At 44.4% G+C, this 21709-nt stretch overlaps 1 protein-coding gene across 2 annotated transcripts in view; it reads left to right on the top strand.

Annotated features, from left to right (window-relative positions):
* The first annotated feature begins 845 nt into the window (after nucleotides 1-845).
* Nucleotides 846-21709, top strand: part of TARS1 (threonyl-tRNA synthetase 1) — a 32875-nt gene continuing 12011 nt past the window's right edge. The window contains exons 1-4 of one of the 2 annotated variants that reach the window (XM_069002295.1): nucleotides 846-1386; nucleotides 19164-19244; nucleotides 20101-20291; nucleotides 21320-21443. In XM_069002295.1, the coding sequence (XP_068858396.1) occupies nucleotides 931-1386; nucleotides 19164-19244; nucleotides 20101-20291; nucleotides 21320-21443 (852 nt within the window). In that variant the 5' untranslated portion in view covers nucleotides 846-930. Of the gene's footprint in view, nucleotides 1387-18860; nucleotides 18912-19163; nucleotides 19245-20100; nucleotides 20292-21319; nucleotides 21444-21709 lie in introns of those variants that run through there. The other variant, XM_069002294.1, reaches the window with a different exon arrangement.

Below are 21709 nucleotides of genomic sequence, written 5' to 3' on the forward strand. Positions count from 1 at the left end.
AATTTACTGGAGAAGCCTGTGCCTGGTAAAACCCTCGAACACCAGAAGTCTTTCTGACGCCCATATATCCACACATTGCTAGGCAAGATCTCACTTTAAAGCACATCTAACTACAACAGCGCACGTTCCAAAGCACTTTGCTGCTCCATGATGCAAAGTCAGTTCATTCAGCCCAGAGACGACTGTCCCAGATGTTTTACAAGCCATTCATCTCCACGGTGTCTTGCTAACTGTTGGTGACAATATCACAGCATGCACTCAGGTGCTTCTCATGCACATATCCCCTGAAATTGCCATTTCCCCTAGATGCATTTGTTATTTTTATTTACGAGGTACTCGGCGGGGCTTCCGAAGGCAGAAGTGGGGAAAAGACACAGTGGGGTGAGAGGAAAACATCTTTGCAGTGTCAGCTTACAGTGTCACTGCAAAAATGTAAGTAAGAGAGTAAGCAACAGATTTGCTGCCCAGCAGACGTGGATAATTTTGGGTAAACCAGATGGCCAGCAGAAAGCTGATTTCTTACCATGCCACAAAGCCCTCCTACAGCGGTCCCCGAAGGCAAGCCGCCCTCTCCGCCCGTCGGGAGGCAAAACTCTGCTGAACCTCTGTGGGCAGAGCCTTCACTCCGGGCTACTGTTCCCGTCGGTCGGGGGATGCCTGGCCCGGGGCTGCCGTCGCAGCACCGCAGTGGGTTTCCCACGGGCGGGGACGAGCCCTGAGCCTTCCCCTCCCGGAGCTCCTTCCCTCCCCGGGATTCCCATCGCCCCAGCCGCCACCAAACGCCATGGAGGAGCCCGGCCGGGCACTCCGCCGCCACTCACCCCTCTCGCCCGTCTGGAGGGCGCGGACGACGTCGTCGATGTCGAGGTGCCGGCTGGTCTCGTCGAAGCTGTGCACGGCCATGTGGAAGGCCTCCTCCTGGAAGACCACATGGACGCCCTCCATGGCGAAGTAGCAGCTGCGCTCGGGGTTGCTGTCGCTGTAGAGCAGCGTGGCCCGGTTCCACTGGTGGTGGCGAAAGAGGGCCAGCAGCATCTCGCCCATCTTGGCGTAGGCGGGCGCGACGCGGGTGAGGTGCGAGTACTCGCCGCCCTTGGCGCCGAAGCCGGCGGCCAGCGCGCCCGCCGACAGCATCGGCACGTCCCAGTGCGCGGCCAGCCGCGCCACCGGCGCCGCCGCGTACTCGCACACCGGCCCGAGCAGCAGGTCGGGGCGGCGGCGCTTCAGGGCCACCATGTCCACCAGGCTGAACAGGGCGCGGTTGCCGCACGCCGAGTCCTCGTAGGTGAGCTGGAAGGCGTAGCCGGGCGGCAGACCCGCGCCGCTCTCCCGCAGGCTCCGCACCGCGTACTCGATGGCCGGCCGCACCCGCCCCAGCGAGAAAAGGTAGGCGTCGTCCTGCGGCAGCAGCACCAGCACCCGGATCAGCTTCTCCTCCTCCTCCGCGCCCGCGGGGCCGCCGCCCAGCGCCGCCCGCGCCGCCAGCACGCAGCAGAGGCTGCCGAGCAGCCAGGGCGGCATCGCGCCCGCCCCCCAGGAGACGCCCGAGCTCCGGCAAACTTTTCGCCCCCCCTTCCCCGCCCGCCTCGAAATTGTTCGGTCGTGCTTTATTTCTCAGGTGCTTGGCGGATTCACAACCTGCCCCTCCCCACCCCGCCAGCGGGTCACGGACGGAGCATCTCGGCTCTGCTTTTCTCGTTCTCTTATAGATAGACGACTATTACTATGATCACTTGCCCCCCCGCGCCGGATCCCCCCGCGGGGCTGCCGGGCTGCGCCCTCCCCGCTTAAGTAGCGCGGGAGCGGCGGCGCCGTCTCCGCACGCCCGCGCGACGCGGCCGGGTTTGTGCGCAGGGAGGAGCCGGCCCGGGCGCTCCCTCCCGCCCGCCCCCTCCCTGCGGCCCCCCCGCCCCGCACACCTCCGCGGGCGGGCGGGGGGTGTCCTTATCGCATACATCTAACACTGATGTGTGTGTAATTCCTCTACCTTCCTGCTCGGCTGCTGCCCTCCTTTGCCAAGCGAGTCCTCGCAGTAGGGGCCGGGGAGTAAAGAATCACATTGCACTTTCATTTTTTTCTTAAATTTTTTTGGGGGTTCCTCCGGCTTAAGGTGTCCTTTATTGCATAAGGAAGTTTTTTGAGGCACTCAAGGGCTCAAGGGTCGGCTCTCGGCAGGGCTGTGGGATTTGGGGAAGGAGGGGTTGCAGCACCAGCACCAGGGGATGCAGGCGGCAGCCTGAAGGGCGCTGCGGCAGGGCACAAGCAGGGCTGCCCTGCTCCCGTTTCCTCACCTGGAAAGGTGCCCGTGCACAGCATAAGCCTACGGGGAAGTTGACGCTGGATCTGTGACCCCTGCCTATGTCTCTCTGGGGTCTTTCTGAGTCCCCCGTGCCAAGAAAGTCTAGATGCCGTGTTTTGTCATTTCCCACTGTGTTGAAAGACACAATTTCGTGCCCCAAGCAATGGAGGTTAACCCCAGTGAAGAAGAGTTATGAGATTATTTTATTGGAAAAAAAAGAACTTTTGGAATTTCTGTGACAACACTGCCTAGTCGTAAGAGCATCCCTGTTCAGTTCTACTCACTGGCCTAAAGCTGCTATGCTTCAGATTTTGTTAACCTTTTCTGGAATAAAGGAATGCGAAATGTGCAAGATGTTTTATGAAAGAGGCTTTGCAACACCTGATGCTTTTTGACAGCAATATCCTAAAGGATGGCGCTCTGTGGAGCTTTGTGTCCCCTATAGCAGCATGTATCCTGAGAGCAGGGCTGCACGGCTTGATGTTTTATAGTTGTTAGAGAGTGCCAGGTTTGCATTCGAAAGGTGAGTGAACTGCTCCTGGCTTTACAGAAGGGGTTTGTTTAGTTCAGCACAGAGGTCGTTGTCAGGGCAGTATGTGTAAACTTAATTTTTGTTGCTCCCTTTGCTGTGCAGGCGATGAATGGGAAACCTGCACTCCTGTGGTGACCATCTGCTCACCTTTAAGATGCCTCAATTAAATAAAGAAAGCTCAAAGCGCTTGTGCAATTACAACCGAGAAGTGGAATGAAAACAGCAGATAACACGATGTACAGAAATAATCATCAACATTTATCTAACAAGGCTCGGTAAAATAAAGAAGCTCAGAAATTCAAAGATGGGTAGTGTCTCTGAGAAATGTGCCTCTCGAGGTTTTATTTGATTACTGAATCAAACTTCAGAGTGTTCTTGAAGATTACATAAACATCCACCCTGGTGAAGCTGGTTTTGTGTGTTCCTGTGCTGTAAGTTATGTCAGGCATTTTTTGTTGTAAATGACTCCATATAGCATAGAGGAGATTAAGCAGAATGTTACAATATACAACACGCCAGCCATCTTCACCACAAAGCTTGCAAAAACATTTTCTTAAGACACATTTTGAAATGCTGACCTTTGTAGTCATTGCTTTATGGTGACCCTACAGATGTGTTTACAGCACCAAAATCTGGTTGGATCTCTCTTGATTTCCTTTTTCTCCCAGCAGAGTATCTTTTTCATTTTACATGTGAGCTCCATACTCTCCTAGCTGTCTTATTTGAGCGTAAGCTGTGTAAACACAACAAGAAGAGATAGTAAGCCCATAAATCACAGGGCCGCTGCCCCTTTACATGGGCTGCTCCTTGTGAGGTAAAGTACTGCTGGGAATGAGTAAGAGTGGGAGAAGCAGGGCCAGCATGAGGCAAAACAAGAAACAAAAGGCATCTAGCCAGGACTGTCTAGCAGTAGTAGTGTCAAAGTCCAATTTCAGTGTTTTCATAAAAATGTATGTAGTTCTTGCCCACCTGAGGAGTTGCATCCAGCGTTATGGGAGTCAGTGTCTCTGTGGGCCTAGAGTGCTATAAACATTTCTGGTGCTCCCCTTTGCCCTAAGTGTTTTTATAAAGAAGAATCCCAGCCTGTGATTGACTTAGTTTTCTGAGCCAGGAAGTTAGGCATGAGAATTTACTTGTTAATCCCAATTCAAAATGTCACTTAATACACCATCATCAGTTCACTTACAGTATTTTCCATAGCTCTAAATTCAGCATTTCTCCACAGACATTATTCTTTTCAGCTACATAAATGCTTTTTAATAGGAACAAATCCTGCAGTTGAGGATTTGTAGCAGGCAGAATGCCCGCAGACTGCAGTGAGAACAGAGATTTCAGGCTGGACCGTTAGGACTAAAGTAATTTCGGACACAGGCTATTTTCCCCCCAGAAATAACTCAAACACAAGTCAAGAATCACTTGACTCGCTCCAGCTAGTGTTAGCAGCAGCCTGAGCTGCCTGATGCCGATTCAGAATTTTTTTCACAGATGGGTTCGCTGAAAACACAGTCCCACCTACAGGCTGAAAAGATGAAATACTGTAACATCGCCTGTACTGCAAACATACCCTGCCACTCAGACTTGCAAACTCTTCCCGTTTTTCAAGAAATCTATTATCTTTTTATTTTAAGGAATCTATACTCTTTTGAAACACACCTAAAAGATTTCTAAATGCATCATGATGTATCTTATGTCTCGTTTTGTGTTTTGTGACCTTACCTTCATATACTTCTGTTATGTAAAAAATCAACACAGTTTTCAGGTGAAAACATTGCAGCATGAAAACCCAAGATGAGCCAATCTGATGCTAAAAAAATAAATGGAAAGGGGACATATTTATTTGTTGTCCTTTTAAGTGGCACCAGCTTCTGTGGAGATATGTGTATAAAAAGATCCCACAAGATCACAAAACTGCACACAAACGATGGTGTACATACGTACAGATGTATATATACACACATGCATAGTAAAAACACTTTGCTACTCTTGCTACCTTAACAACTTTCACTTCACAGCAGAAGGTATGGTAAAGGCAGGCAGGTGGACGTCATTTTTCTTTTACAAATGAAATGCTAGGATGAAAAACCGGCCCCCACTCTTTTCTTTTCAATAAAGGTTAAACTTCTTGTCATGAAAGTTTAAGGAGGAACAATACTTCTTGTCTGCTGCCTGCCACTCCAGACAACATGCAACATGGGCAAAATGCAGCTTTATATACAGCAAATGCTAGTTCCATTAGTCATTAATGTTATACAGAAATACTTTTAATTCCACTGAAGCCTTTGAAAGAACATAATGATCAGAAGTTGACATCACAACCTTCCAGATAACTTTTATTTCTAAGAAGAGAGATGTTTTTGCAATTATTTTCACTTAAACAAGTATCCCTACATTTCCTCTTTTCCAAGTACTTTTAGTCAGGAAAGTAATATTAAAAATACAACTATTATATTCTTTTTAACAGTGTAACCCCTTATGCATTACCTTGAGTCATACTGCCTGTCTGGTAAACTCACTTTCCTCTTCTGACTGGACTATGTTAGAAAATACTCGTTTTGTTTAGGCAATGAATTTCTGTATTTATAGACAATATCCAGATATAGATAAGGTCTGAGTGTAGAACAGACTTTTATGTTAACTAAACTAAATTAAGAGGATAAATCATCTTGGCTTGGATCCAAGTTGTTGCTATGATTTTCATTTTTGTTTTCATTTCCCTGTCTTAGACAGATCATCACTGGATGGTCACTGGAGTGCACAAGATCATGGCCACCTTGTTTCTCATGTGCACCTGCCTCCATCAAACAACCACACCATCGTTTGAGATAAAGAGTGAGTGGTGAAAAACAAACGTCATCTGTGCCTTACCAACATCATGGCATTTCTGTCCAAAGGATTTAAAAGGCTTTGGAGAGCAAAGATCATTTCTGCTTGAGATTTAGTAACTCTACAATAGGTATCCATATTGCATGTAAAAGAAAAGTTAGAAATACTGTCACATGTCCCTCAGAAACAGAGTTGGCATCAGATATCTCACACCACTGACAACCAAAGAGCTGGATTGCTGTTATGTGTCGTCTCATGACAGGGACTACTCCAAAGTCTACTTTCACATTGTATTACCATACAAGAGGAACAGAAGTCTCACAACATAAAGAAACCAGATATCTATGCTTTCTCTGGATATTCAGCTCTGCAGGCAGTGACAGTTTACATAGTACTATCATCCCAGCAACTGATTGATCTTTAAGAATATTCTGAGGGAAAATGTGGATTATTTTTTAAACCAAAGCTGTTCATTGATGGTTTGTGGTTGTGTTGGCACGGCAGAGCAAGAGATCTGAAACAACAGCAGCAAGATGCCAGAGATGAGAGGCAGGAACTCCTTAGTGAAAATTAGTACTGAGAGCTCTGTATGTCTTTTCTCTTGCAAGTTAGTTAACGATTAAATTATGGGGAATGCATAGAAAAAACCATTTTTAATACTATTGACAGATCTTATTCCAATGAGCTGATATAAAAAACAGTTTAAATATGTAATTAAATAAAAATATGTGCTTCAGGAGTTCTGTAATTTCCAGTTTATTAAAGCATTAATGTGGTTAAAAAAAAAGAATGTATGGACTTGGTGGGATACACAGTTGCCATTTGTCATCACATCACAGGAATGGGAACAAATGAGATTACTGAGTGAGGACAAAAGCTCCAGGAACAGATGAGTGGATGAAGGAAAGCAAAGTACAGATCAAAGAGTGGGATGCCAGTAGTCAATAAAGAGATACTGCAAAGCAAGTCAAAAAAGGAGATCTTACAATTCAAGAAATCCTGCAAACTGGCAAACTGGCCATTTCACACATCAGTTAATGTAATTTAAATAGACCAAGATGGATAAGGGCTCAAAAAAATAAAGTGCACAGAGCTTCACAGGTTCTAGTTCCTGCTAAAAGGCAGGAACTCAGCAGCGATCACTTCTTCAGGCTGCCAGAAGGAGAGGGGGAGGAAATGGAGGTGTCCTCATGCTCTGTGCAAAGACAGAAAGGCCTTTCGGAAGTGTGTCTTGTATTCGCACACTGACAACAGAGACCTCTGGAAAGTGATATATTCTTTACGTGCAGTTTGTAATTTATTTCTTAAGAGTCTGCTTGTTCTTTCCATTAGTTTATATTTTGCTCTTGCTGACAGCATAAGTGCTTTTATCACACACACAGAGATAAAAAATCTGCTTGAAAATATTTAACTCATTCTCCTGTATGTGCACTTGTAGACTAAGGCCAAAAGGACATAACCATTCCTTATATTTGTAAAAAAAATAACTTCTTCATGTCTTTTGCTGCCAAAGCCGACAGAAAGAGCAAACATACACAGTGGTGGAAATGCTAGCAAGAATTAGACATCTTTCTGAAGAAGTAAGCAAGAAGTTCACTTCACTTAAATGTGAAGTTTTCACATTAAAGAAACAAGGACAGAAAATATTGGTGTTTAATTCTTTTTGTCTTCAACCTTAATTGTTATACTGTTCTTCTTTTAACACCAGACCGATCTTTTTAGGCAGATGAATTTGGCCAATTTAATTTTCTCAAAGGCAGCTGGGAGCTGGTCCAACATAGGACAGAGAAGAGCAAGACCCCAATGTAATTTGTAGCTGAAGTGGGACTATTGGATTACTGTGCAGAACTGCAAAAATCAATTGAACTGCTATGAGTAAAAAAATAAGGCAAAAAAAAAGACTTCAGGTCATGACTATTCTGGCAGTACCTGATGTGAAAGATGGGGATTTCTGGCTGGGTTCTGCTGCCAAACTTTACTGCCCTTCCAGATATGTCAGGGCAACTGCATGTGTAGTTGCTAGTTACCCTCATTCTGTCAGCCTGATTTGAGAGTAAAAGGTGTTTCTGCTAAACTAGGTCATTAAAACCGGGCTAGAGAGCAGATCCACAGGAAGAAATGCCAAGAGGCTGGAGGGAGTGATAATCTCTGGTGGAGAAAACAGGTCCAGGTGAGCTGCAATAACAAATTTCTTATCCCAAGGCAGCTGCACCAGAGATGGCATATTGGGCTTAGGTGATCTAGATGATAAAATACATAAATATATGTAGAAAATATGTAAATTTTACTCTATTTCCTTTTCTTGTGGTTAACCCTTGGTGCCAACATTGAACAGTGCCATTGCTTAAAGGGGTGATTTACCCTATGATGTTTGTGAAAGGAGAGCTTTATGTAGCAGCACAGGCTGTGTATGATGAATGATGCAGTGCTTTTCATTAAAGGGAGAATCACAAGAAGACAGAGCCAGAATCATGACAAACTAATGGGGAAACATCAGGGAGACAGGAGAACAATTAGAAGTGCAGCTAGTTGTGATAATAATCAATTTATTGAAACAAAAAACTTTGTATTAATATAGGCTGCATTAATTACTGATCACTTCCATGATTAAATGAAACTGTGTAAAACTAGAAAGATATTTCAAGCTGGTTCTAGCTTGATTTTACCCTGTGTTTGGTTCTTGCCCAAAAAGTTATTAGCTGTTAACAAGGGAGGAAAGAGTACATGTTAAAAATCTATGACCAGCAAACTGGAGAGGTTGTTTGAAGTAAAAGAAAAAATTTGCTCCTGCCCAGTGCTTTTCCCTTCAGGGAAGTGTACAGAAAAGCAGGACACAGCACAGAATGGAGCTGCTGATCCTAACAAGCCATCAACTGAAGGTGAATGAGTGATGCAATGCTGTTATATCAGCTGAACTGCTCTATGTGAGATCTGAGCAATAGTCCTCTCTGCTCTGCAGAAATACTGTGCTTGTTTGAAGCATCATTGTTTTGAGAAAATCACAGACTGGACAGTTCAGAAGGCAAGAACCAGTGTCAGGAAGCATGTTCCCTGAAACAGATTAAAATAGTAAGTTTGCTTAGTCTATGAAAGAAAAGAGTGAAAAGACATGTTGTGGTCCTTCCATATGGAGCAGATGTTTCAAAGATAGTGATTCTGTTCCATGATATTGCCAAGACATCCCATCCCATTCTTCTAGGTAAACTGTGAATAAATTTAAATTTGTCCTCTTGGAATATCATTTTCTTCTGATCAGCACCTAACAATGGAGTCCCTGAGGAATCCACCTTGTGGCAGCTACTGCTAACTAAGGAGTTTTCTGTCCTCTATCCCTGTTGTTATAAAATCTTGAAATAATTTACCAGTTTAGTATTATTTCTAGTAGTATTCCAAATACTTCCAAGTGAAAAGGACACGAAGAAAAAAGCTTTTATATCACTTGTCACAAGAGGTTTGACAAAATTCAGTTATTATGTACCTCTTTTCATCAGCTTTCATGTGTTCCTTTATTTGAAGCAATGATTTTGGATTGTGTCCATGAAACATCACTAAAAAGGGATGTTAATGAGAACATCACCAGAACATTTGAGTCATAGCTAAAAAGAGAAACCAAGAACAGACTTCTCAAATAAAATAAGTTTCACTGGAAATGTGTGAAATTAGGTCACTACTGCAAGGAAAAATATGGTCAAAGAGAACAAAATCCTAGAATGCAATATCTGACTTCCCTGTGTTGTCTGCAATTTCCTCCCAAAATTGTTAGATGGAGCATTAGCAGGAGAAGCTAATGCAAGCATTTTTCATCCCTTGGTATCTGGAGATAGTTTCCAGTGCTACGGAGTATGATGGAGATTGCTTGGAATAAGAAATTGAATCTGGAAAATCAAAGGTTATGGACTGTACCAAGGAAATTACTGGAAAATGCATTTCTTCCTTGTTACTGGATTATGTAGGAAATTCCTCCATGTGCCATGTCATGCCATGGCATGGAGGACTTGGCTCACAAACAAGATGGAAGAACAGTTCAATCTCAGTAATATTATAGAAACAGAAAATGCTATTCTGAGGGAAAAAATACCAGTTATGCCTGTAAGAAAAAAAGGGAATTCCATGATCACAAACATATCTGACAAAACCCACATTCTCAGACTTTGAATTCTGAAATACACATAAAAATGAAACATAATTGTTTTTTGTTTGAAAAAAAAAAGGTTAACAAAAAAGTAGTTTGTATTCTGGAAAATTCCACATATGAGCAAAGAAGTTTTATATAGTGCAATAACTTGGTGATGCTTAATTATAGTAAAAGCTAGTTTTAATTTGGTTACAAAAACCTAGGATGTGTCCAAGATTGTTTGGCAAAAATGTATCACTGTGATTTTTAACATTGTGTTTAAGGACAGTCAACGACATGTGATGTTAATTTTTTTTCTTAGTTTATCACCCTCCTCTTCAGTATATGAAATAGCTAACATTTTATTTTCCTTGTAAAATGACTGGTGCCTTGCTGTTTGATCTTCACCTACGAACAGGAAATGGAAGGCAGGAGCTCTGGATCTACATCTCACAGCCCAGTCACAAGACTGAGAGTGGAGACCAGAGTGAGAGTCACGACTGCAGACAGCACATCTTTTTCTGAGACCAATATCCAAAATAAAAGCTTTAAATAAAAAAATAACAATAGTTTAAAGTGCAAATCTTACTGGAAAATAGAATTACAGAATAGGAGGAATCTGCTGTTATACTGTGAAGCAGGGGCAGTTTCTCCTAAAGGTAGGAGTCTGGAAAAGTATCTTAACCCTAGATACATCAATTAGTAATGGATTAATAATATGCCCCCCAAAATGACATGTCTGAGCTCTATGAAAAGAATACAGGAAAGAGCTGAGTTTATTTGAATGCATGCACACCTACTACTTTTTATGATGTGAGACAAAGTATTGTTGGCTCAGCTATACGTATGCTAAAACATTTTAACCAAGTGAGCTAGGGGTAAAATTGAGATGCAGGGGAAATGAGACATGAGTTATAATTGGTATGTTTGTTATGAAGAAGCAGAAAGCCAAATCTTGTCTTTACTGAAGGGAGAAAAAGTGGGGGGAGGGAGGCAAGGGAAAATCACCCAGCATCTCTCTTCTTTAAAAGGCCCAAGGATTCCTAGTAAAAATCTGATGCTCATCTGATGTCAAGGAGTAAACCCTGGTTTAAAGTTTCACCTGGAATTTGTAACCTCTGATCTCAGCACCTGTAACTATAAGCAATGAAACTGGCTGTCTTCTACATTTGACCAAATACACCTCATTGTGTTTTACTCGAAAAACCTGCCTGGCTGTAGAGAACAAACTGACCCTGAGCAATTTGAATGTATTATCTGCACTGCTGCAGGTATGAAGGGGGTAAAAGGGGCAAGTGGAGAGGACCTGCATCCCGGGGAACACAGGTGAGACGAGGCTGTCTCTGTGAAGTGTGCTTTCAATCTACAAAATATCTGGGATTTCTTCTGTTAGTGAGGATTTCTCCCTAGCATGCATGAGTTTTTATCTCTCCTGGAAAAAGCAGAAACAAGCCTGGCATTTGGGCAAACCTCTTGGTGCGTGAAGATGACCAGACCACATACGATAGTGGCTGTACACAAAGCCATCATGGATATAGAAACAAACCCAAATTGTCTCCTTTTTTGTGTGTGAAATATCAGTTATTTTTCTTGTCCTCCTAAAAAGATAAGTATTTTAATAATAAGGCACCAAAAGCTGAAATAATATCAAATGTCAAGGTTTAGATTAGTTTTCCCAGCATGTTCCAGTTTGAATCAGGACTTCAGTAATTTTCACAATATTTAAATGTAATGTCAAATTTATTTTTTTATTTACCTTCACACATTTTTCAATTTCTAAATATACATTTTTAAGAGAGTTATACTGGACTTCTAAGAAGTCTACTGCTCTGTTGCATTAGCCCAAGTGAAATTAATACAACAGAAAACTGCACAAAAATATTTCAATTCTCAAACATGAAATTCTCGTATTTGTAAGATTTTTTAAATTTTGAGATGATAACTCTTAGCTTGAAGTGAGTTTATGGAAATCCACTGGACCTGGAATTCAAATTATGTATTTTGAACTCTCAATGTAAATGGGTGGCGTTCATACAATTTGATTTTCAAATTAATGCAGAGTTTGTGAAATCAGTAAATACAGTGAATAGAGTTGATTTAATGTACACAAATATAAACAAACCCAGACATTTTACAGAAAGCCTAGTGCTGTATTACACGTCAGACGGTTTCCCTAGAACAGATGGTGCAAGTAAATGGTGTAAACGTGTTACATTCATTGCTCTAAAGTTTCATTTGCATTTTGATTTGATTTTGATTTTTAGTTTTCCTAAATGAAATATAAGCCAAGTGTCATAGGTTAGCAAGCATAGTCCCGGAAGGGATATCCTTGCTAAGGGGTGCTTACAGCTTCCTCTGGGACCTGACAGAACCTATCAGCTGGCCAGTTTGAATATGGACAATTCTTTAAGCCACTTAAAGTTGTGACCGCCTCTGTGATACACACTTAAGAATAGACAAACTCCCACCCCAGCTCTCTCTTGTTTCCGGCGCTGGGACAGGTGGCTGCAGGCCCCGTGCAGGGGCCAGCGGGCCCGGCCAGGCCCTGCTTGGGCCGGGCTGGGCCGGGCCACGGCCAGCCTGGAGCCATGGGCCTGTTCCAGCCATGGAACCCCCCCCACTGCCTTGCCGTGGGCAGCCGGAGCGGCTCGGAACCCCCCCCCTCCACTGCGGCCGAGATTCAGCAAAGCGGCACCTCTGTCCGGCAGAGGTCAGGTGACCAACAGCGATAAGCCACATTCCAGCTGCAAGGCCGAGGTGAGATTAACCCTTTTATTGCTGTGAAGAGCTGAAAACCTGAGGGAAGAGAGAGAGGAGATGCTTAAAGCTGAAAGTCTGTTGTGAAGCTATGATATATCAGAGTATCCCGTTGTAATTTCATGAAGATATGGGGGGTGGAGTGTTCAACTCGTAAGCAAAAGCACCTGCGCTGAGATAGGCAGATGCTGACGCAGCTGTAATTTCATGAGAAGTCTGGACAGAGAGAGATGAACCAGATGAACCAGATGAGGATTTTTGCTCCAAAGAGGAAAGGAGAAAAACCTCAATTCCTAGAGATGCTTCCAGAGATAGTCTTAAAGATGAAGATGACCCTTTGCTCCCAAGGAAGGAGAAGGGCCTCTGTTTTTTTTGTTTCTGAACAGCTCAACCTTAAAATTGTACCCCAGAAAACTTTCAAGAGTGGACCCTCGAAAGCAGTTGCGGGAAAAGCTGCAAGTCGGGGGAAGGGACTCACATCGTAAGCAGAGAGATTCCTCTTCCTAAATGGACTGAACAATATTTGGAAGTGGGTGGCTGTCTCGGTGTGATACTGTTTTCATAGCACGAGCAAAAAGAGACTTCTCTTTCTAAATGGACTGAACAAGGTTATTATGGAAGTGGTACACAGACTGAACATCTTAAAGGGTTGTCTTTACATTGTCAGTGGGAGAAGGGAGGAAGGTGGGGGGAGGAGGAGAGTTCTAAAGGTGGTATAATTTTTTTTTCTTTTCTTCTTTTAGGTCTGTTAATAAACTTCATTATATTCATTCAAGTTGGTGCCTGCTTTGCATTTCTCCTAATTCTTATCTCACAGAAGATAAACAGTAATGAGTATTTTAGACCAAACCACTACACTAAATTGGTGTTTCCGCCCGGTTACAAACCCAACCCGCGACAAAATGGTGGAGAATGCGGGCAATTGATGAGATCTGTGAGATAAAGCTTAATTAGGAGGAATACTGGGCAAAGCAAGTATTAGGTCATAAGTTAAGTAGCATGATAGTGAGAAACTTATATTGTAATTGTACTGAACTACCTAGGGGTGGAATATAGCAGAAGTTGAATGTAATTTTGATAATAATTCTTAAATGTGTCTTCACAGAGGCGAGGGGTGGAGAATGTCATAGGTTAGCAAGCATAGTCCCGGAAGGGATATCCTTGCTAAGGGGTGCTTACAGCTTCCTCTGGGACCTGACAGAACCTATCAGCTGGCCAGTTTGAATATGGACAATTCTTTAAGCCACTTAAAGTTGTGACCGCCTCTGTGATACACACTTAAGAATAGACAAACTCCCACCCCAGCTCTCTCTTGTTTCCGGCGCTGGGACAGGTGGCTGCAGGCCCCGTGCAGGGGCCAGCGGGCCCGGCCAGGCCCTGCTTGGGCCAGGCCGGGCCGGGCCACGGCCAGCCTGGAGCCATGGGCCTGTTCCAGCCATGGAACCCCCCCCACTGCCTTGCCGTGGGCAGCCGGAGCGGCTCGGAACCCCCCCCCTCCACTGCGGCCGAGATTCAGCAAAGCGGCACCTCTGTCCGGCAGAGGTCAGGTGACCAACTGCGATAAGCCACATTCCAGCTGCAAGGCCGAGGTGAGATTAACCCTTTTATTGCTGTGAAGAGCTGAAAACCTGAGGGAAGAGAGAGAGGAGATGCTTAAAGCTGAAAGTCTGTTGTGAAGCTATGATATATCAGAGTATCCCGTTGTAATTTCATGAAGATATGGGGGGTGGAGTGTTCAACTCGTAAGCAAAAGCACCTGCGCTGAGATAGGCAGATGCTGACGCAGCTGTAATTTCATGAGAAGTCTGGACAGAGAGAGATGAACCAGATGAACCAGATGAGGATTTTTGCTCCAAAGAGGAAAGGAGAAAAACCTCAATTCCTAGAGATGCTTCCAGAGATAGTCTTAAAGATGAAGATGACCCTTTGCTCCCAAGGAAGGAGAAGGGCCTCTGTTTTTTTTGTTTCTGAACAGCTCAACCTTAAAATTGTACCCCAGAAAACTTTCAAGAGTGGACCCTCGAAAGCAGTTGCGGGAAAAGCTGCAAGTCGGGGGAAGGGACTCACATCGTAAGCAGAGAGATTCCTCTTCCTAAATGGACTGAACAATATTTGGAAGTGGGTGGCTGTCTCGGTGTGATACTGTTTTCATAGCACGAGCAAAAAGAGACTTCTCTTTCTAAATGGACTGAACAAGGTTATTATGGAAGTGGTACACAGACTGAACATCTTAAAGGGTTGTCTTTACATTGTCAGTGGGAGAAGGGAGGAAGGTGGGGGGAGGAGGAGAGTTCTAAAGGTGGTATAATTTTTTTTTCTTTTCTTCTTTTAGGTCTGTTAATAAACTTCATTATATTCATTCAAGTTGGTGCCTGCTTTGCATTTCTCCTAATTCTTATCTCACAGAAGATAAACAGTAATGAGTATTTTAGACCAAACCACTACACTAAATTGGTGTTTCCGCCCGGTTACAAACCCAACCCGCGACAAAATGGTGGAGAATGCGGGCAATTGATGAGATCTGTGAGATAAAGCTTAATTAGGAGGAATACTGGGCAAAGCAAGTATTAGGTCATAAGTTAAGTAGCATGATAGTGAGAAACTTATATTGTAATTGTACTGAACTACCTAGGGGTGGAATATAGCAGAAGTTGAATGTAATTTTGATAATAATTCTTAAATGTGTCTTCACAGAGGCGAGGGGTGGAGAATGTCATAGGTTAGCAAGCATAGTCCCGGAAGGGATATCCTTGCTAAGGGGTGCTTACAGCTTCCTCTGGGACCTGACAGAACCTATCAGCTGGCCAGTTTGAATATGGACAATTCTTTAAGCCACTTAAAGTTGTGACCGCCTCTGTGATACACACTTAAGAATAGACAAACTCCCACCCCAGCTCTCTCTCGTTTCCGGCGCTGGGACAGGTGGCTGCAGGCCCCGTGCAGGGGCCAGCGGGCCCGGCCAGGCCCTGCTTGGGCCAGGCCGGGCCGGGCCACGGCCAGCCTGGAGCCATGGGCCTGTTCCAGCCATGGAACCCCCCCCACTGCCTTGCCGTGGGCAGCCGGAGCGGCTCGGAACCCCCCCCCTCCACTGCGGCCGAGATTCAGCAAAGCGGCACCTCTGTCCGGCAGAGGTCAGGTGACCAACTGCGATAAGCCACATTCCAGCTGCAAGGCCGAGGTGAGATTAACCCTTTTATTGCTGTGAAGAGCTGAAAACCTGAGGGAAGAGAGAGAGGAGATGCTTAAAGCTGAAAGTCTGTTGTGAAGCTATGATATATCAGAGTATCCCGTTGTAATTTCATGAAGATATGGGGGGTGGAGTGTTCAACTCATAAGCAGAAGCACCTGCGCTGAGATAGGCAGATGCTGACACAGCTGTAATTTCATGAGAAGTCTGGACAGAGAGAGATGAACCAGATGAACCAGATGAGGATTTTTGCTCCAAAGAGGAAAGGAGAAAAACCTCAATTCCTAGAGATGCTTCCAGAGATAGTCTTAAAGATGAAGATGACCCTTTGCTCCCAAGGAAGGAGAAGGGCCTCTGTTTTTTTTGTTTCTGAACAGCTCAACCTTAAAATTGTACCCCAGAAAACTTTCAAGAGTGGACCCTCGAAAGCAGTTGCGGGAAAAGCTGCAAGTCGGGGGAAGGGACTCACATCGTAAGCAGAGAGATTCCTCTTCCTAAATGGACTGAACAATATTTGGAAGTGGGTGGCTGTCTCGGTGTGATACTGTTTTCATAGCACGAGCAAAAAGAGACTTCTCTTTCTAAATGGACTGAACAAGGTTATTATGGAAGTGGTACACAGACTGAACATCTTAAAGGGTTGTCTTTACATTGTCAGTGGGAGAAGGGAGGAAGGTGGGGGGAGGAGGAGAGTTCTAAAGGTGGTATAATTTTTTTTTCTTTTCTTCTTTTAGGTCTGTTAATAAACTTCATTATATTCATTCAAGTTGGTGCCTGCTTTGCATTTCTCCTAATTCTTATCTCACAGAAAATAAACAGTAATGAGTATTTTAGACCAAACCACTACACCAAGTAACACTGCAATTCCAGAAGTTTCTGACCACATTTTTCCCAACAAACTTCACATGAACTAGAAACATCTATTCATTGCTGATAATCATTAAAGCACACTGAAATCAATTTACACTATTAGAGCACGGTTGAATTTAGTCGCATATCATTAATTACACTGCTTAAGAGCGAAGTCAGTAAAACAGTAATTTAATTTTGTGCTTTCTGTCATAAATTCTATTTCCTAAAGCCAAGAGCTGTGAGCTGAATTTGAGCGTCTCATCAGAGCAGCATGTTTCCCTGCTGCCATCTTGTGGCACAAGGGAAAGTTTCCCAATTGCTTTTGAAATGCTTAATAGCTTTTTCTCTTGATCAGCATCACTATACATTTTTGTTCAGTTTGGCCTTACATAATTTATCTGTAAGTTTTGCAATGTTCTTTCTGTTAGCCACTTGTAATTCGTCCACCTGAAAAAAGATGGTAGGAGATACTGCAAATATAGAAGTTAGTATTATAAAATATCATTTGTTAATAAATATTGTATTGCTACAAAAGATCACACATCTATTATTAAATGTGGCTGCTTAATAAATGTTTTTGCCCATATTTATGCTGCTCATACATTACTTGCAGACAACAAATGAACTATCCAGATCTAGGCCTGATTCTGTCTTTAGGTTCCTATTTACTACACCTTTCCATTTTCATATTTTAACAAATAGATTAAAATATTTGCATTATTTTTTAAGCTCCTGCATTTGTGGTCAAATAGCCCAGTGGCATTCTCTTGACCATCCTTCACCACTATATAACCAGTACTTGAAAGCTATACAAAACTTCCCTTTTTTTTCCTGAACCTTTGGCTCATAGCAATTAGTCCATGGAGCCTGAGGTGCCCCGATATCTGTCTGAGCACATTTTAGACACTCTAAACTCCCCAATCACTGCTGCAGATGAACAGAAGGCAGCTGTTGCAGGAGGTAGAAGTTGGGTGCTCTGCAAACAGCAGAGGTCCAAGGTAAGATCTGACACGTGATTTACTCTCTTCAAAGTAAGGGTGCTATGCCAGGATTTCTTGAAAACATGAAATCTCGAAATGAGTATCTTGCTTAAACTAAATTACTGGGTGAGCTCAGTGATATATTAGTATGCCTAAGGTTACCAAACACACCTAAGGCCTTGGGACTGGTCACTCTGGTAGTCCATAGCCACCTGAGATTGTGCTGCAAGATAGTAACCTTCCTAAATGAAAACATTATTATTAGCTGAGAACAACAGCAGGGAGAGGAGGGAAAGAAGGTTACAGAGCAAAAGCCATAACTGCTATAGCACCCTTTCCTTAGAGGTGTCTGCAGCTTCCAAGCCACTGAACTGAGGCTTCCCTTGGGACAGCTGCAGGCACTCCTGCAGTTCAGGTCTGACACAACCACCTCAGAATCTCTTACACATCATTTTTTTTCCCTCCGCTGGGAAATCAGACACTGATCAATCCTATTTTTTAAAGTTTGTTTTAATTTTAGTCTCTTTTGTGAAGAGTACTCCCATTCACTGCTCCATCCCTGACTGAACATCTGCATCAGGGGGAATCGTAGCTAGGTATACCTGGGTGCTGCAGTCAGTCCAGAGAAGGGCGACGGAGCTGGGGAAGGGTCTGGAGCATAACTCTGGTAAGGAGCAGCTGAGAGAGCTGGGGGTGTTTGGAGAAAAGGAGGTTCAAGGGGAACCCTATCAGTCTCTACAACTCCCCAACAGAAGGCTGTAGCCTCTTCTCCCAGGGAACAAGGTACGGGACAAGAGAACACAGTCTTCAGCTGCGTCATGGGAAAATTAAGCTGGGTATTAGGAGGAACTTCTCCATAGAAAGGCTAATTAGACACTGGAAAGGCCTGCTCAGGGGGGTGGTGGAGTCACCGTCCCTGGAGGTGTTCAAGCAAAGCCCGGACATGGCACTCAGCGCCGTGGTCTACTTGACAAGGTGGCGTTCCGTCACAGGTCGGACTCGCTGATCTCGGGGATCTTTCCCAATTTAATCGATTCTGTGATTCGTCCCGCGACAGCGAGCGGAGCGCGGTTGTGCGAGCGCCGGGCCCCACTCGCCGCCCTCCGGGGCGCGGACAGAGCCCGGGCCGTGTCCCGCCGCCGCAGCCCGTCATGGGCCGCCTTCACTCGCACCACCGCAGGACAGCCCCATCGGCCCCGCTCGGCCCCATCGGCCCCGCTCGGCCCCATCGGCCCCGCTCGCCTCCATCGGCCCCGCGGCGCCGGGCCGGGGTTGCATCAGCCACGGGGCCGAGCGGCGCCTGCGCCGGGCCGCGCCCGCCCCTTCCCGGGCGGCTCCGCGCGGCCATGGCGGGCGCTGAGGGCCAGGTGCGCGGCTGGGCAGCGGGGGCAGCGCTGTCAGGAGGCCGGGGGCGGGCGGCAGACGGAGCTGGGCCTCTTCCCGAGGATTTCCGCAGCTCCGGAGGGCGGTGGGATGTGCCCCAAGGAAAAGGAGCAGGGAGCTTTTGCGGGACGAGGATGTTGGGTCTTTTCCGTGGTGTATGGGGCAGGGGGGAGTTAAAGCGCCTTAGGTGTGAGCGACTGCCGGGGGCATGACTGAACAGTGCTCGCCTTCCGCAGGTGGACGCTGGGCAAGAGAAAAAAGCAGACTGCGGTAAGAAGAAGATGAAGGAAGGGGCTGGCGATGGAGGGCGGTCGGAGGTGAGCAGTCCCTCGGCCGCGGGGGTGGGAGGATGCGGAGTCCTCGTTGCTGCTCTCTGCGCTGCTGGCTTTGCTGCTGTTTGTCCTTCTGAAGTATTTTATCAGGCATTACACTTACATCTCCCACAGTTTGCCACGAAGTGGCACTGTTCTGTTTTACACTAAGTTGCATTGGTGTACTAGGAGAGCAACTCAGATTCCCATAGCTGGGCTAGGTGATGCTTTTCCCTACGCCCCTTTGCAGCCAGCGGCGGGCAGCAGATCTCGGAGGTGAAGAACGCCTGCGTGAGGTGCTCTTGTCTGTTTCGTCTTCGTGGTGGCCCTTCATGGCCCCTCGTGGCCCTCTGACTCCACGGAGGGCCAGCTGCTAGTCAGCAGCAGTCCTGAGCCAAGTTCTTGGCTGTGCCCAGGCGGATAGTCCTGACGTCATTACACGTGTTTAAACTAGAGTCAGTTCCTGTCTGGGTGGCTCAGACTAGAGTGTTCCCTCAGTTTTTCGACCTAATAAGAAAAACCTGTTTTTACATTGAACTTCTACACTCTTTTCTAGTTGATTTTTTTCTTCACATAGTTTGTTAAACAGGTGTTTAATGCTGTAGTGGTTTGGTAACAAATGTGGTTTATTGAACAGATGTACAGTGGTACAGATTCCATTAAGCTGAAGCCTTATGATATTATGACATAATTACTACTATGTAACCTGAAATAGTGGTGATTATTTGCTAGTTATAGCACCTATAGATAGCGTCATGTAGGTGCTTATGAAACGTCTGTCTGTTGTGTTGGCATTCTTGACATGATGTGCTATCAGATTAATGATCTATTAATCATTTTCGTTTGTCTTTATCACGTACAGCTGAATCCCTGGCCTGCATTTATCAATGAGCGTTTAGAGATGTACAATAAACTTAAGGCTGAACATGATGCACTTCTTGCAGAAAGAGCTGCAAATGACAGTAAACCCATCAAAGTTACATTACCTGATGGCAAGCAGGTTGATGCTGAATCCTGGAAGACTACTCCTTATCAAATTGCTTGTGGAATTAGGTATGTTTCTGTTCTGTGATACTACACAGTCATTTTCAGACAGTGGGCTTAAGGGGATATAGGTTTTTTGTCATTTATCTCACGTCTTCTCAAAGCATCTTGTATACAATAAACTGAAGGTAATTAGTAGAGTTTTAGCTTTGGAGTGCAATTTTCTTTTACCTTATAAAGATACAGTTTCTAAAATAAAATAAGAATAAAACTGAGCTCTTTTAGGCACATCCTAATAGCATATTTTTCCATGCAAGTACTGGTGTCGCATTAAGAACTGATTTGCTAGTAAATTATCAGATGGAATGTTAGCACTGCAAACCAGTTTGCATTGACCTGAGGAAGATGACTGCCAGGTTATGTTTCAATTGATTACAGAGAAAGTTAACAGCATGAGTATTCTTCACTTTTATTTGCATGGGAGATACCTGTTAAAAAGAGCATTGCACATCTCCAGGTTACTTATACCTCCTGTGGAGTATTTTTGAGTGATACATCCTGACATTTAAATTGCTAGGATGGGTGATTCCTAAAGGTGAAATGCCCCCCCCCCTTTTTTTTTTCTTCTTTTTTTTTTTTGCCTCCATAATGTGGTACCTTGTAATTGGAATCTTCTTTGGTTTTGTGATTTGGGATCAAGAAAAGGGTATTTTGCCTAGCGGATACAAGCAGTAAAGCTACTGTGTCAAAAATGGTATTTGATAACTTTAAAGAGAGAAGTTCTGCCTTACACTGCAGTAGGGTTGTGAAGTCAGGTTTGTACTTTGAGGTTTCTGCCTGTAAGTCAAATATGTGTGAAGATTAAGTATATAGTGCAGTTTTCTTTCCATATCCTTAAAATATAAGTAGGATTTTTCATGAATGTTAATGACTGGCTAAACTGCTCATTTATTTGGAATTTATTTATGACCTTATATCCATTCTGAGCACTCCTGAATTCTTACTCAAACTGGAGGGCAAATTTGGGGAACTTCTGCTTGCTGATTTCAAAATATAATATACTTACTTATAACTGTATTTCTGTATTTGTTCTGTAGTCAGGGATTAGCTGACAACACAGTTATTGCTAAAGTGAACAAGGTGGTTTGGGATCTAGACCGTCCTTTGGAGGAGGATTGTTCCTTGGAGCTGCTTAAGTTTGAAGATGAAGAGGCTCAGGCAGTGAGTATCTTTTACCAAAACGTTTTTCCTTTCAGGTTTACATTTAACTCAGTCTTTTCCAATTATTTGAATATTTACTGTGTTAAGAAGATGAAGAAAACGGGTTTGTGGTTTAGGTACATCTGCAGTTCCTCATAGTTCCTTACCAGAGGGGTTGTGGTACCACAGATAATGTACATTCTGCTGTGTACTTGTAGCCAGGTCTGCTTGCAGTTGCTGTAGTTCTTGTTAAAATTTTGTATTTTCACATTAATGTAAAGTAGGTC

This window comes from Aphelocoma coerulescens (assembly GCF_041296385.1).
Source record: "Aphelocoma coerulescens isolate FSJ_1873_10779 chromosome Z unlocalized genomic scaffold, UR_Acoe_1.0 ChrZ, whole genome shotgun sequence".
NCBI lineage: Eukaryota > Metazoa > Chordata > Aves > Passeriformes > Corvidae > Aphelocoma > Aphelocoma coerulescens.